This window comes from Aspergillus pseudodeflectus (assembly GCF_044049435.1).
Source record: "Aspergillus pseudodeflectus strain CBS 756.74 chromosome Unknown BJX68scaffold_17, whole genome shotgun sequence".
NCBI lineage: Eukaryota > Fungi > Ascomycota > Eurotiomycetes > Eurotiales > Aspergillaceae > Aspergillus > Aspergillus pseudodeflectus.
In genome coordinates, this window is record NW_027263793.1 from 430,756 (window position 1) to 444,402 (window position 13,647).

Below are 13,647 nucleotides of genomic sequence, written 5' to 3' on the forward strand. Positions count from 1 at the left end.
TAATCGACTGATTCAAATTTGCCCACAGTCATTCTAAGACGAGATATCAAGTACTGAATGTGACCGAAGATTATACGCATTAAGAAACCCTCATTGATCAAATACAGACATTTCCGGGCTCCCATCACATAATACTCTAAGCAAGAATGTCCTCGCCCACCGGCTCCGACGAGACATCCTCTTCAATAGCCTTCTTCACCACTCACCCGCTAACAGCCCCCCTCCTCTCGGACCCAACATACAACATCCTGCACACAACAAACCCACCATTCCTCAACCCCCTCCTCGCCTCAATCGCCCGCTCCCCAACCGCAATCCGGCATACGTTGTACCTCTACCGCACGGGCACCTCATCATCACTCCCACCAAGCTCACAATCCTCACCATCTCCACAACAACCCTTATCCTCCAGCCCCAGACTCGCCTCCAACTCCGGTCCCGAAGGCCATTTGATGGTCCACATCGGCCCGGGCGTCTGCGGGCAAGCCGGCATAGCACACGGCGGCTTTCTCGCAACAGTAATGGACGAAGTATGCGGGACGCTGATCCCCTGGACTGGGTTCGACAACGGGATGGGGATGTTCACCATCTCCCTAAAGCTGGAGTACAAGGCTCCCGTGTATGTTCCCGAGGAAGGAGCGGTGATTCTGGCGAGCGTGAAGGTTGAGCGGGTGGAGGGGCGGAGGATGTTTTTTGGGGCGGTGTTGAGGGATGCAAATGGGAATGTGTGTACGACTGCTGAGGCGGTTTTTGTGAGGAAGAGGGGGGGTGCTGGGTTGTAGCTTGGGTGTAGGAGGGGGTTAGGCATGATGTATCGGGCTGTTATCGGGGCATTGCAAGGTTAGGTGCCCTAAGGTAAGTATCGGCTTGTTTTGAACTGGGTGCTTGAGGGTTGATCTACTGGGAATGGGGGAGCAAGGCGCATTCTGATTTAGGAAGGTGTAAATTACCCCAGCACATGCATCGGTCGTGCTTTCCTCAGGATATGTATGGTTCTATCTCCGAGTTTCGCACTGGAGAAAGGTCTTAAATCCGAGTGAGGTGGTACTCAAATTGAAGGGATATGATATGTATGCGGTCATACGGGGAAAGGTCTGATAACGAGATAGAACAAAGTATAGCAGGAAAGCATTTCATGTCTTCGTCGATTACCGGCTCGTCCAAAACCCTGCATAAATAATATTCATGGCCGCCCTTGCCTCGGGAAGAAATATAAGAAACGCATGGCCAGCAGTTGTTTCATATATCGAACTGAGATCCCTCCGCTGTGTACAAACGGAGACAAGGACATATTACTCGGATGCCCACGTAGATTAGGGCCAACGCAGAAGGGTATAGTAGCTGTACGATCCATGATGTCAAAAGAGCTCTATACCAAGTTAGGGCTACCGACGTATCGGTGTCCCATCTATATACCGCGGGGCCTCTCTACGACCCTGAAATGGTAGAAGGGAGAAGAATGTTCCCAGATAGTGCCATGCGAGGCAGCCAGCTCATCGGTCGGTCCAGAAGTTATAGACGGCAAGGGGGAAGAGGACCAGGTATAGGGCAAGGTCTGGCACAAAACTCCATCCACCATTGTTCTTGTGTCTCAGAGACGCTAGATAACTGACCCTTCCGGTAAACTTCAGAGTCGCGCCTAGTTAGATCGTGTATTCCAGTTGAAAGCCAAGGTGGTCGTCTAGACTTGAAAACACTCCGGCCCCATTGCTGATTTGGATCGACCGTGGCTCAGAGAAGCGTCTCCATGACAAAGATGTTAATCGCCTGTACTGATAAGTGGCTGAGGCCAGTGTCGACTGATTATGAGGCTGAGCTTGCCAGAGTTGCGCAATCAAACGCCTGCGACAGAACATAAGCTAGTCAGAAGCTAAGACACAGACAAGCTTTGAGCGCGAGTAATCCTCCTTTCATTGGGCCTTGAAGACCCAGAATCGTCATAGTTGGCGGGAGTCGAGGAGGCTCAGGAGTCAGACTGTGTTTGAACTCTGGGTCGTGGAAAACTCCAAGAATCCAAGAGCTGGGCGAGCAGCGCCCTTCACAGCCCCAACAACTCAGCTCAGGCAACATCATTTCAACCCCATCATCTCTCCCTCTACATCAACTCCATCCATCACAACTTTCCTCTCAAAATCTGTTTGATGTAGTACAGGTTGAACTTTATTTTCATTACTTTAATCGGATCATTCCCATCAGCCTTCCATGGTCCATAGAGGAAAGCTCTCAGCTGCCTGTAAGCCTTGTCGCAGTCGCCGTCTCAAAGTACGCTCTCATCGTCTGATGACCGATTGAACATATCAGTAACTCACAATTACAGTGCGATCAACAGAAGCCGTCATGCTCGCAGTGCATTCGAGGCAGGCGGGAATGTGGGGGTTATCGAGATGTCGGTGCGATGAGAGTCCACGACCAGACTGAGGAAGTGAAGAGGAAGAACTCGCCTTCGTCTCACTCACCCTCGGCTCCTCAACCACAGAAGCGGCCGATGCACCAGTCAAATGCACTCGTGTTGCAGCAGGTCTCAGTCCCTATGGCCAATCAAGGCACAGCGTTCATGCTGGCACGCTGGGTGGCCCAGGATGGTCTCGATGGGGTACGAGGCCCGGTCGGTGCCTTCATACCCCACGTTATAAACACCACGGCCGGACGTGCGGTCATGGCCTCTCTGAATGCCACGGGCCTTGCGGCCCTATCTAATATCCACATGTCTCAAGAACTCATGCTTTCCGCACGTCAGGAGTATGTTACAGCTCTGGCGGAGACGAACGCGGCTTTGAATGACCAGATGCAGTCTACATCTGACTCAACACTCATAGCTGTGACTTTTCTGGGTCTGTATGAGGTGAGCCATGGGACGTTCAGTTCGCAGAAAAAAGGTTTCTAATGTAGCAGTTATTGACATGCAATGGTCCTCCTCTCATGGACCGCTACCTCAACCACGCTGAAGGGTGTAACAAACTCATCGAATTGCGAGGATCCAATCAACTCAAAGACAGTGTTGGGTTAGGGCTATTTGCCCAGTTTCGAATGACCATAGTAAGCGCGCATCCCTTGGACCTTTTAAGACGTTTCTAATATCAGCCAGGTCCTCAGTAATTTCTGGCTGAAAAGACGTACACCTCCCTTCCTGCTTGAATTGACGAAGGAGAGCTTCGCTTACCGTGGAGGAAGCCCACGCATGGATGATGAGCTCTTTTTCCTCGTCGCGAAAGTGGGTGACCTATGTGCCGAACTCCGCAATGGCGCCCTCATACAACCAGTAAAAATCGTGAGAGAAGCATTAAAGCTCGACGCAGAGCTCAGCTCTTGGGCCTTGGGTGTCGAACCCCACCGTCGCTATACCGTCGTCAACCTTCCCGAAACTGCAAACGCAGTTACTCGTTATGGCTCCTTCCGCCACATCTATGGGAATAAATATCATGTCTATCCCGATCCAGTCGTTAGCTCTTGGTGGTCTGACTATCGATTCGCCCGTCTTATTCTCCTAGAGCTCTTATGCTGGCTCTGCGACCACCTCGCGCGCAAGGACGAAGCAACGGGCGCCGAATACCGACAGACATATGAGCGCTGTGCTGCTCTCTCACGACAGGTGGCTGAAGACGTATGTGCTAGCGTGCCATATCAATTTGGGGCGACAAAGGAGTCTGCAATAGAGGATCTGACGAGTCCCCGGACCGGCGGTGTGATCCATTTGATATGGCCGCTATTCATTGCCGCTGACAGTACTGGGGTATCGCCAGCGATGACGGAGTGGATCACCCAGTGTCTGTTCAAGATTGGACATGGTGTTGGGATTCAACAGGCACTGGTGATGTCGAGTCTTTTGCTCTCAGGGCAGCATTTAACCTGGCTTCCTGACCTTTGAAATTCGACGTTTCTCATTACCAGATACTCTACATATATACTATTCCAAGACCCGGTCTAGTTGATGGGGGTTATATATTGATTATATACATGTTTGGATACAACCAGTTCGGCGTGCTAGTCCTGCCACAACTCTCAATTTTACACACAAGTTTGATTTTCGTCTGATATAAAAAGCCAACAAATAAACCTGATATTCATACAGAATATAAGTAGCCACTGTTGTGCTTATGCAGCAGGTCTGTTCTCTGGTGTTCTTATCTACATTTCTTATCTAAATTGATATCCGCACAAACGCGACTTCGCGTCTTTTGTCTTCTCCACCTCACGCTCTCCCATTATGGGACGAACATGGCAACCATCAAGGCCATCGAAGCCCGCTCGGTATGACTTTATCCTCTAATTTACATGTCTGCCTCATTAACCGGTCCCTGGGCGCTCTAGGTTCATCAAATCCAATCAGGTCAAGTTATCGTTGACCTGTGCTCCGTGGCGAAGGAGCTTGTGGAAAACAGTCTCGACGCGGGGGCTACTTCGATCGGTAAGTCTATTTCCACGAAATGAGACGATGATTTCGCTCTAACTATAACTCGTTTTTGACAGAGGTTCGATTCCGGAATAATGGTCTTGACTTGATCGAGGTGCAGGACAACGGGAACGGAATATCGCCGGAGAATTACGAGAACGTCGGTGAGTACTGTGCCTAAACCCCAATTTGCGCTTTGGTCTCGAACATAAGATCTAATAATACAGCCCTTAAGCACTATACGTCAAAACTATCCTCCTATGACGACCTCCTCCGGTTACAAACCTTCGGCTTCCGCGGTGAAGCTCTATCGTCGTTATGCGCCCTCTCGGATTTCCAAATCACGACCGCGCAGGCGAACCAGGCCCCTCGCGCAACACGGCTTGAATTCGAACAATCAGGAAAGCTGAAGAAAACACAGGTGGTTGCGGGACAGAAGGGCACAACTGCGTCGGTGGAAGGTTTGTTCAAGAAGCTGCCTGTTCGGCGTCGAGAGCTGGAGAAGAACATCAAGCGCGAGTATGGCAAGGTGTTGAATCTGCTGCATGCGTACGCGTGCATAAGTACGGGCGTACGCTTCAGCGTGAAGAACACGCTGGCCAAGAAGAGTGCGGTGGTATTCACTACGAACGCGAACCAGACGACGAAGGAGAATATCGCCAATGTCTATGGCGCAAAGACACTACTTGCACTGATACCTCTGGATCTCGAGCTTGAGTTTGAACCGTCGGCTGCTGGACGGCGGACGGTCGCAGACGAGACAAATCGGATACAGGTCCGCGGTCATGTCTCGAAGCCCGTCGTGGGCGAAGGAAGACAAACTCCCGACAGGCAGATGTTCTTCGTGAACTCGCGCCCTTGTGCGTTGCCGCAGATTGCAAAGGCGTTTAATGAGGTATACAAATCGTTCAATGTCGCCCAGTCGCCTTTTGTCTTTGCCGATTTCCATATGGATACGAATGCGTACGATGTAAATGTGTCCCCTGACAAGCGGACCATTTTGTTGCATGATGCGGGAGCCCTCATTGAGTCGCTGAAGCAGTCGCTACAAGAGCTGTTTGACTCGGTCGATCAAACGGTGCCTCAGTCGCAGGTTCTTGGGAAGCTACCAATTGCTAGACAGCGTTCGATTCCTGAAACTACGAGAGCTACAACTACTGTTGACAAAGAGGAGATATCGGTTGGCGAAGATGCAGAAGAGAGTCCTCTGGCCTCAAAGGATAGGATGAAGAGCCTCCCCAGCAATATAGAAGCTCGTGATACACGAACAGACTCCCCTACTAGACGGCCTATGCCCAGAGAACGGCAATCATCGCCTGCTCAAGCATTGAGTTCAAAGTTGCAAGAAGGGTCTCAGTCGCGGACTGCTGAAGACGACATGTCAGATGACGAGCTATTCGTTCCGGAGGACGCTGCACCGCGCCATAACGACGAGACATTCGATGATAACGAAGAGGGGTCACAACCACCTAGACAGCCAAGCCGCGCAGCAGAAGATTCCGAGAGACCGAATGCCATACAAAGCGCGTTTGACCGCATGAGGCCAAGACGAGTGCCGGCCGAAATGGCAACTATTACAATCGGCAACACGACTGTTACATCGATGGTAGGAAGTGGTGTACCAAAGAAGAGAAATACGAGCAGTGATTTGACTTCTCGCCCGACTCGAAAGAGGCGGATTCATACACCTTCTCGTCCAGGCATTTTCGGTCAACGTATGCTGGGCTTTGCAGCCCCAGGGACACAGCTGGAATCGATTCAAGGTAATGAAGACCATGAAAACGGACAAGAAGACTACGATGATGAAGAGGGTTCAGAGGAAGAGGAGGAAGAAGATAATGACGAAGAAATCGAGGAAGAACAAAGTGAAGGTGAAGAGATGGAAGACGTCTCGCCTTCCTCGCCGCCCGCTGAAAATATCACGAGTCAAGCTTCGTTCGAGCGAAATACTGATACTGAAGAGGCGTCCCAGCCTCCAGGCGAGGATTTGAATGACGAGATGAACGACGAAGAGAAGAAGAAACATGAGGACGCCGAAGTTCAGCGGCTGATTAAGGAAGCAGAGAAAGCCGCTCAGGCGAATAGTCTCAGCCGGGCAAACAAACTACATAAAGGTGTCGGTCACCGGGACTCTACCGTGCATCTTACGACGACAATCGACGGGTCACTTTCTGAGATTCACTCACGGGTAGACAAGCTCAAAGATAGTTTGGCTGCCCTCGAAGCTGATATATCAGAAGACGAACCTAGCCTATCTCAGGCCGCGGCCGAAGAACGACTCTCGTTGACAGTCACAAAAGACGACTTTGCGCGCATGCGAATTCTGGGCCAGTTCAACCTAGGATTCATTCTTGCTACTCGATCCACAGAATCCAAAGACGAACTGTTCATCATAGACCAGCATGCGTCCGACGAAAAGTACAACTTTGAGCGCCTGCAATCCGAGACAGTCGTCCAGAACCAGCGCCTCGTCCACCCCAAACGTCTCGACCTCACAGCCGTCGAAGAGGAAATCGTGATCGAAAACCAGACTGCCCTTGAGAAGAACGGGTTCGTCGTCGACGTCGACGATAGCGGCGATGAGCCGATCGGGCGCCGCTGTCGACTACTCTCTCTACCCCTCAGCAAGGAAGTCGTCTTTGATGTCCGCGACCTCGAAGAGCTCATCGTCTTACTCTCAGAAACAACTTCTGCAAACACAAAGACGGATGTCCCCCGGCCCAGCAAAGTGCGAAAGATGTTCGCCATGCGCGCGTGCCGGTCTAGTATCATGATCGGCAAGACCTTGACGCAGAAGCAGATGGAGCGTGTTGTGAGGAATATGGGGACGATTGATAAGCCGTGGAACTGTCCGCATGGCCGGCCAACAATGCGCCATCTCTTTAGCCTGGGGCAATGGGATGAGTGGGATGAGTATGAAGGGCGAGAGGATGATATTGAACCGGCCGACAGGTTGGATATATGGAGGGAGTATCTTGCTGATGTGGAAGGCGAATAGACCTTGTATACCCAGGACGTGATAGAATGGGACGTATATATTGACCACATATCGCTTAACGTGGAATAATCATATTGTCATAAGTCATTATCATCATCATAATCATCACAAAGGACATCAAAAATAAACTAGACCCAGTACTAGTAGAGGAATATCACCACCAACCAAACCACCCCTTCTTCGTCTCTGTCGCTGGCTCCTTCCCCTTCCCCTTATTCCCCTTCTGCCCCTCCTCCTCATCAACCTTCCCATTTCCAAGCCCGTGCCCATTCACCCCTCTACCCTCTTCATCCTCACTCAAACTCTCATACCTCCCTCGCTCTCGCCCGCGCTCTTCAGCCCTAACCCTCTCCTCCTCCCTCTCCTCCTCCTCCTCCGCAATCCTCAACGTCTCCTCAAGAACCAAAAGCTCCCGCTCAATAACCTCCGCCCAATTCTGCACATCCCCAATCTCCTTTAGGCCCTTCCGCGCATCCTCCGCGATCCCCTCCCAGGCATCATTCTGCTTCCGCAGGGCCTCTGTCGTCTTGGCGAGGTTTTCCTCCTGCGCGGAGAGCGCGCCCTGGTTCGAGTGTAGGACTTTGGCGCGCTCGACGAGCTCGGTCGTGTAGTTTGCGCCGAGGGAGTGCAGGGATGCTGTAAAGGCGGATTTGGCTTCGGCGGTTTGTTTGGGGTCTGATGTTTGGGATGTGGATGGGGATGTGGATGAGGGGGGGATGGCGGGGGTGGGGCCTTGGGTTGTGGTGGTGTTGCTGTTGGTGGTATTGGGTTGAGTGGGCGGTTGGGGGTTTGTTGTTGTTACTTGGGGAAGAGTCATTTTGATGAGGTTATATTGGGTTTTATGGGTCAATGATCATGGGTTGGGCATTGGATGTTGGATGTTGATACTACTAAGTATAGTGCGTTTATTATCAGTGCCGTCCCTAGCTTGTGATAAGAGAGATGGATAATACGCTGCTTAACTTATATTGTCAAATTTGCTACAGACTTTCAACAAGTAATCCGATATGGTGTAATGGTTAACATCGCCGTCTCTCACACGGCAGCTCGGGGTTCGATTCCCCGTATCGGAATTTTTTTTTAGTTTTTGTCTTTCGAGCTTTGCGCTGTTGCACTCTTCAGATGAACTTCGCGGCATGATTATCTTACTCAGGAGAGGTAGGTAGATGGCTGGAAAGATGGAAGACGCTAATCATATGCAAAATTTAGAGAAAGAAAGCAAAAAATGAACGGTAGAGAGGAAGGCAAATGAAGGGATATCTATCTGTGTGAAGCAGGGTACGGGAACAAAAGTGTAGTAGGAACCCTTTATACCCAAATCTAAAAGCGACGGTTTGCATGTCTGTGTCCCGTAGCGGGACGCATCTCCGTGAGCTGAATGTAAATCAGGCGAGTCGGTCATGCTCGACTTTCGCGTGGAGCTGACCGTGCAGCCGTCTATCACGCCAGATACTCCACAGGCAGACGAGTATCCCGCCAACGCCCGAGAAGAAAGTCATGTAGTATGCGCCCTGGTAGCACGCGAGTCCATCCGGACAGTCGCGGTCTCCATTACGGTCGACGATGGAGTGGTGGTCGTAGATGCTTCCGTAGAGCAGGTTGAATATGTTCCCGCTAAAGACCGGTGCTAGGGTCATGACACCGAAGTTCTGTGAAAGGCCGTTTATGCCAAAGGTATGGGCGGTTAACGAAGGGAAAACGCCGAAGAGGAAGCCGTAGGCGATTCCGGTGAATGCGGAGACGATGACGAGTTGGTGCGGGTTGGAGATTGAGGCGCCGGCGAGTTGGGTGAGGGTGAACACCGAGGCGGAGAGGAATAGACACCAGAAGCGAGACATGTTGAATTTTTTGACGAGAATGTCGGATCCAATGCCTGATAGGCTGCTTAGCTTAGCAGGTAAACGACCTGAAGGGATACGAACCACTCGATAGACGGCCAGCGAAATTGCCGAATGACAGGATGGAAACGTGCATGACTTGCCGTTGTTGTATAAACTTAGGGGATGCGCTGTCGTCATATTTTTCCCACAGGGCTTTAGCCTATGGGGGATCAGTAAGGTCAAGTGCGTTTTAGGGAACCTTCTTACGCTATTGCCAATATTGCTATGAGATGTCAGTACACTGTGGCAACGTGCAGCAGGGAAGAAAACATACTTGATAGTCATCAAACCAATACCAGACAGGAGAGCCATGGTCATGAAAAGCTGCCAAAACTCGATCTTGCGGAGCATAGCCAAGCCTCTAATGTCTGGTTGGTGTGAGTCGGGATCAACAACATCAGACAAGCTATCATCCTCGCTCGCACTACGCTCATGGAAGAACTCCCGGGACGTCCTCGACGGCGTTTTGGAAACCAAAGACGACAGCTCGTCGAAATCCGGGACCACGCCAGGAGGGTGGGATTGGGACGCGGTGGATTGGTTTCTCGAGTGAACCGCGGAGTGGCTAAAGATTGTAGTGGAAGACGGCATACCTGCTTCATCAGAATCCCCATATTCAGAACGTAGGTCAGTGGATTTGGGCCTTCGCAACTGCCTCGACTCTACGGAGCGAGACCTTGAGACGGGATAGTACGGCCCATTGGGAGCCATGAGTCGCATGAACGGAACTGAAAGAAAGTTCAGAAGAGACGTTCCGACGGCCAGCAAGAGGAGAAAGCGGCCAACGTCGCCATGGAACAGGATAGCAGATGTGGTCGACCAAAAGAAGGCACTCAGACCGAACGCGGCTAAGGGGAATGCCGTTGCTGTTCCCCGATGTTCAGGGAAATTCGTAGCAGCTGTGGTATTCATGTTAGCTAGGGTCAACGAGCAGGAGAAAGACGACGCACCGGTCTTGATTGAGGCACCAAAGGCAGAACAGCTTCCGAAACCAGTCAGAAAGCTGAATACGGACAGGAAGAAAACGGCCATAGATCCTTGGCCGCCCTTATATGCTGTGACGAATTAGCACCGGCGCCATCGAGCAGTTTCAAGGCGGCCCAGCCGTACCAAGATGTAGCGGAAAGTATCCCAGGCCGAGAGAGACGGCCCCAATTAAAGTTGTGAGACGTGGGCCCCGGGTGTCGGTCAAAAGACCCATGGGAATTCCACATGCGTACATCCCCAGGTTACCCGCTGCGCCCTAAAGAATGGTATAAGCATGGGTTTTCTTTGCTGATCGGATTGTCCGTACGATAAGGTTGCTTTCGGTCGACGAAAGCTTCATCTGCTGGGCGAACTGAGGCGCCCATGCCGAGTACGCATACTGCCAAACGTCATTAATTCGTCCAGGTATCGGAACACTGATAGATCCATCCATACGTTGGTACCACAAGCGAGAGCGACCAGTGTCGCCGCTATGACGGAGACAATCCGCTTGGTTTTATGCCCAGAATCCGCCATGATGCTCGTCGGGGTACCGCTGCCCCGATGACTGTCCGTTTAATTATAGTATATCATAGGAGAGGAGAGGTGATGAGGGATAGATAGGTATGGACAAGCTTCCCAGAGACCAGTTGACAGGTAGTAATAGTCGCGTGGGGAACTTGAAGGCGTTATCGGAGTCGGGGGAAGCACGCAATCAGCGATTTAGCGATCGACTTGGTTGGTGGTCAGGGACAGACATAGGTCAAGGCGAGATAACTTGGAAATATTGTATGAATTGAGAGATGCCGCTAATCTCGAGCGGTAAGAGAAATTGAGCAGAATATCAGAACTCAGGACAGAAACGACAGACAGGAGTTGAGGAGGAGGCGGGTGATAAGGACTTGGAAAGGCAAAGTGGCCGCAGATAACTCCGCGCTTTTGCATTATCAGCCCCAAGCATGAGACGCTAGTGGGAAAAGCGAATTATTCCGGCTCTCGGCTCCTTGTAGGGCGCTTGTCCAAGACTGCATCCATGATCCAATCCCAGTGCCCAGGTGATGTACTGGTCACGCCAACAGCTCAGCTGGCTTAAAGTGCTGACGAGCATCGCGATACACTGGGTCAGGGCTAAAAAACTGTATAGTCTTTACGAAACAAAGGACCCCGGGAGACGAGACAAAGTCCGTATGCAGGATTATCCTGATCTACAGGCTGAAGTTAGTCTACATGCAGCAAAAGCTTTCTGTCAGTGTCACACAAGATGCTGTAGGACGACGGGAGGTGAGGCGCCCAAATACTAAAAATGAAAAAAAGATATTCCGATACGGGGAATCGAACCCCGAGCTGCCGTGTGAGAGACGGCGATGTTAACCATTACACCATATCGGATTAATTGTTGAAGAGGAATGCTTATTTTGACATTATAAGGCTACAGTTGACCTTCGCGCTCAGACGATCGCTTGGTATAGTTCCTGATCGACAGCAGCCCAGTAATTTATCCGTTCAAAAGAAAGAACCGAATAGATGATTCAGCGGAAGCCCCATATCGGACAGTACGCTGCAACCCCCGCCCACGCCCTCTATGCAAGACGGCATGTTCAATGCGAAGAATGGCCAGTCTTAGTACATTGACTACAACAAGAGTTATATTTCCTTGACTAGGCCGAAGGGTGGTGTTGGAGATGTCCTCTATAAGGTGGCTGTCCTCGCAGAACACTGGCAGAAGTGCCTTTCGACACAATCTTGGTCAAATGTCCGGCAAGCTGTAGCAATCCCATTGTGTGTTGATCGCATCGGACGTCAGCGTGTGCTATAACCAGCAGGGTAAGAAATGCTCTAATGTCGCATCGAATCCCTGGGGCACACCAGGTTGATGGAACCATCGTGTAGCTCACATAAGATGGCAGACAATTCAGGTTTTGCCCACTTAATGGTATTGTGCTTCAAGTGACATGCTCTGTCCGCGGAACGTCTGCTGAGATTGTCGTCTGTTCGTCTAGTACGATGCAGGATAATAATGGGTGGATATTGAGTGTTGTTTGTGGCTTTGAGCGTTCGGTGTATATGTAGATGACAAAGAATTTGGATCAAGTCCGATAATTGACTTAGATACCTGGTTTTTTTCTCCATGGAGCAAGTCACCCTTTGCTGGAAACAGACCTACAGTACATACTTCATTCAGACTACACACAGTAGAAAAAAAAATCAAAATGATATTCCGATACGGGGAATCGAACCCCGAGCTGCCGTGTGAGAGACGGCGATGTTAACCATTACACCATATCGGAGTACTTATTAGAAAAAGGTCGCTCAATATGTTACATAATGCAGGCAGGAAATGAAACTGTCTGTCGCGCGCTTCGGGTGACTCGAGACCCAAGGGGCTGAAAAAGTTGGTTGGGCGCGACTGGCTCTAGTCCTTTGGATATGTGAGATGGGGGTTTGAATCAATTGCCCCATCATTCACGCTTTCGGGAAAGGATTCATTGGGGTGGAAATCAGTGTCATGTTTTGGGCCTGCGTGCTGGTATCTGAGCGGGGGTTGTATATATCTCCAGGTATCCCTCACCACGATCGTCGTTGATAGCCCTCACCCATGGCGCAACCAATACACACGTAAATACTCCCGTAAACACCAATATACTGAAGAACAAACATCCGCCCTGCCTACGGAGAGACGATCGGAGCCCGGGTTTGTCGGGGGCTGGTGAAGGAGTTGACCGAAGATGACCTCGGTAGATGGGCTTCAAGTCGCGACTCCGCGAGCTGATAGGAGAAAGATAAGAAAACTGCAAGGCAAACGAAACAAGGCGCCGATGGCGACATACAGACCTCGTCGACGTTATTTGTGTAATAATAATGATAGGTTAGCTAGTAAAGACATGTACGAAGAAAAGAAGACATGGAAATAATGGTAATATCGCCCCCATCATGATTCATCTCCATATCGGGAGGTTTCCTCCGGTCTTGATTAGCTGCCTCGACTTCGGGCGTCGGAGGTAGTGGCTGGGCCGCTGGGCCATCTGGCAGCGGGAGCGGCATAGCGCTATCTTTTGAGTGATAAATGATAGCAGAGCACGGCCACTCCCCAGGATCGTAGTTTCAGTGCGAGAGTTTGAACTCTCGCCGCCTCAAGAGTTCAGTGTTGAACATAGCGGACACCTCCACGCCCATAAGCAGTCTGAGTGAAGCCAAACAAAACAAAAAAGAATCAATTCCAGAAATTACCAACACAATGACTGAACAGAAACCATCCTCCTCTAGAACCTTTTTCGCTGTTTTGTATGTCATGTCGATTGGAAGAATTTTTTTTGTCGCAGTGGCCAAACACGCTCCCGCCGTTTCATAGGAATTAGAGATATAGGTAACATGACTCTATCGCAGGTAGGTCGTAAACACAAAACTCGAGAACA

General features: G+C 50.7%; 6 protein-coding genes and 3 non-coding genes across 9 annotated transcripts; 4 read left to right on the top strand and 5 right to left on the bottom strand.

The window, feature by feature from the left end:
- The first annotated feature begins 5 nt into the window (after positions 1–5).
- On the top strand, positions 6–1,148 carry BJX68DRAFT_235734 (PaaI family thioesterase). Its single transcript, XM_071039916.1, has one exon. It carries the CDS (start codon positions 147–149, stop codon positions 780–782), a length of 636 nt encoding a protein of 211 aa, XP_070900045.1. The 5' UTR covers positions 6–146; the 3' UTR covers positions 783–1,148.
- Positions 1,149–2,031: 883 nt separating this feature from the next.
- On the top strand, positions 2,032–4,029 carry BJX68DRAFT_235736 (Zn(II)2Cys6 transcription factor). Its single transcript, XM_071039917.1, has 4 exons — positions 2,032–2,262; positions 2,318–2,842; positions 2,893–3,036; positions 3,086–4,029. Exons 1-4 carry the CDS (start codon positions 2,203–2,205, stop codon positions 3,863–3,865), a joined length of 1,509 nt encoding a protein of 502 aa, XP_070900046.1. The 5' UTR covers positions 2,032–2,202; the 3' UTR covers positions 3,866–4,029.
- Positions 4,030–4,173: 144 nt separating this feature from the next.
- Positions 4,174–7,449, top strand: BJX68DRAFT_235740 (ATP-binding mismatch repair protein PMS1). The gene is made up of 4 exons (XM_071039918.1): positions 4,174–4,248; positions 4,309–4,405; positions 4,468–4,554; positions 4,618–7,449. The coding sequence occupies exons 1-4, from the start codon at positions 4,216–4,218 to the stop codon at positions 7,386–7,388; spliced, it is 2,988 nt and encodes a 995-aa protein (XP_070900047.1). The 5' UTR covers positions 4,174–4,215; the 3' UTR covers positions 7,389–7,449.
- A 74-nt stretch (positions 7,450–7,523) lies between these two features.
- BJX68DRAFT_235741 (uncharacterized protein) lies at positions 7,524–8,259 on the bottom strand. Its single transcript, XM_071039919.1, has one exon. The coding sequence runs from the start codon at positions 8,203–8,205 to the stop codon at positions 7,543–7,545; it is 663 nt and encodes a 220-aa protein (XP_070900048.1). The 5' UTR covers positions 8,206–8,259; the 3' UTR covers positions 7,524–7,542.
- A 130-nt stretch (positions 8,260–8,389) lies between these two features.
- On the top strand, positions 8,390–8,461 carry BJX68DRAFT_t77. The gene has a single exon. It is a non-coding gene; the product is annotated as a tRNA-Glu (tRNA).
- A 98-nt stretch (positions 8,462–8,559) lies between these two features.
- Positions 8,560–11,150, bottom strand: BJX68DRAFT_235743 (putative MFS transporter). The gene is made up of 8 exons (XM_071039920.1): positions 10,691–11,150; positions 10,563–10,634; positions 10,379–10,511; positions 10,219–10,323; positions 9,543–10,167; positions 9,476–9,491; positions 9,311–9,428; positions 8,560–9,261 (listed from the first exon to the last, which is right to left on the bottom strand). Exons 1-8 carry the CDS (start codon positions 10,769–10,771, stop codon positions 8,774–8,776), a joined length of 1,638 nt encoding a protein of 545 aa, XP_070900049.1. The 5' UTR covers positions 10,772–11,150; the 3' UTR covers positions 8,560–8,773.
- A 401-nt stretch (positions 11,151–11,551) lies between these two features.
- On the bottom strand, positions 11,552–11,623 carry BJX68DRAFT_t83. The gene has a single exon. It is a non-coding gene; the product is annotated as a tRNA-Glu (tRNA).
- Positions 11,624–12,450: 827 nt separating this feature from the next.
- On the bottom strand, positions 12,451–12,522 carry BJX68DRAFT_t82. Its single transcript has one exon. It is a non-coding gene; the product is annotated as a tRNA-Glu (tRNA).
- On the bottom strand, positions 12,511–13,136 carry BJX68DRAFT_235760 (uncharacterized protein). The gene has a single exon (XM_071039921.1). The coding sequence runs from the start codon at positions 13,058–13,060 to the stop codon at positions 12,902–12,904; it is 159 nt and encodes a 52-aa protein (XP_070900050.1). The 5' UTR covers positions 13,061–13,136; the 3' UTR covers positions 12,511–12,901.
- Between the last annotated feature and the right edge of the window lie 511 nt (positions 13,137–13,647).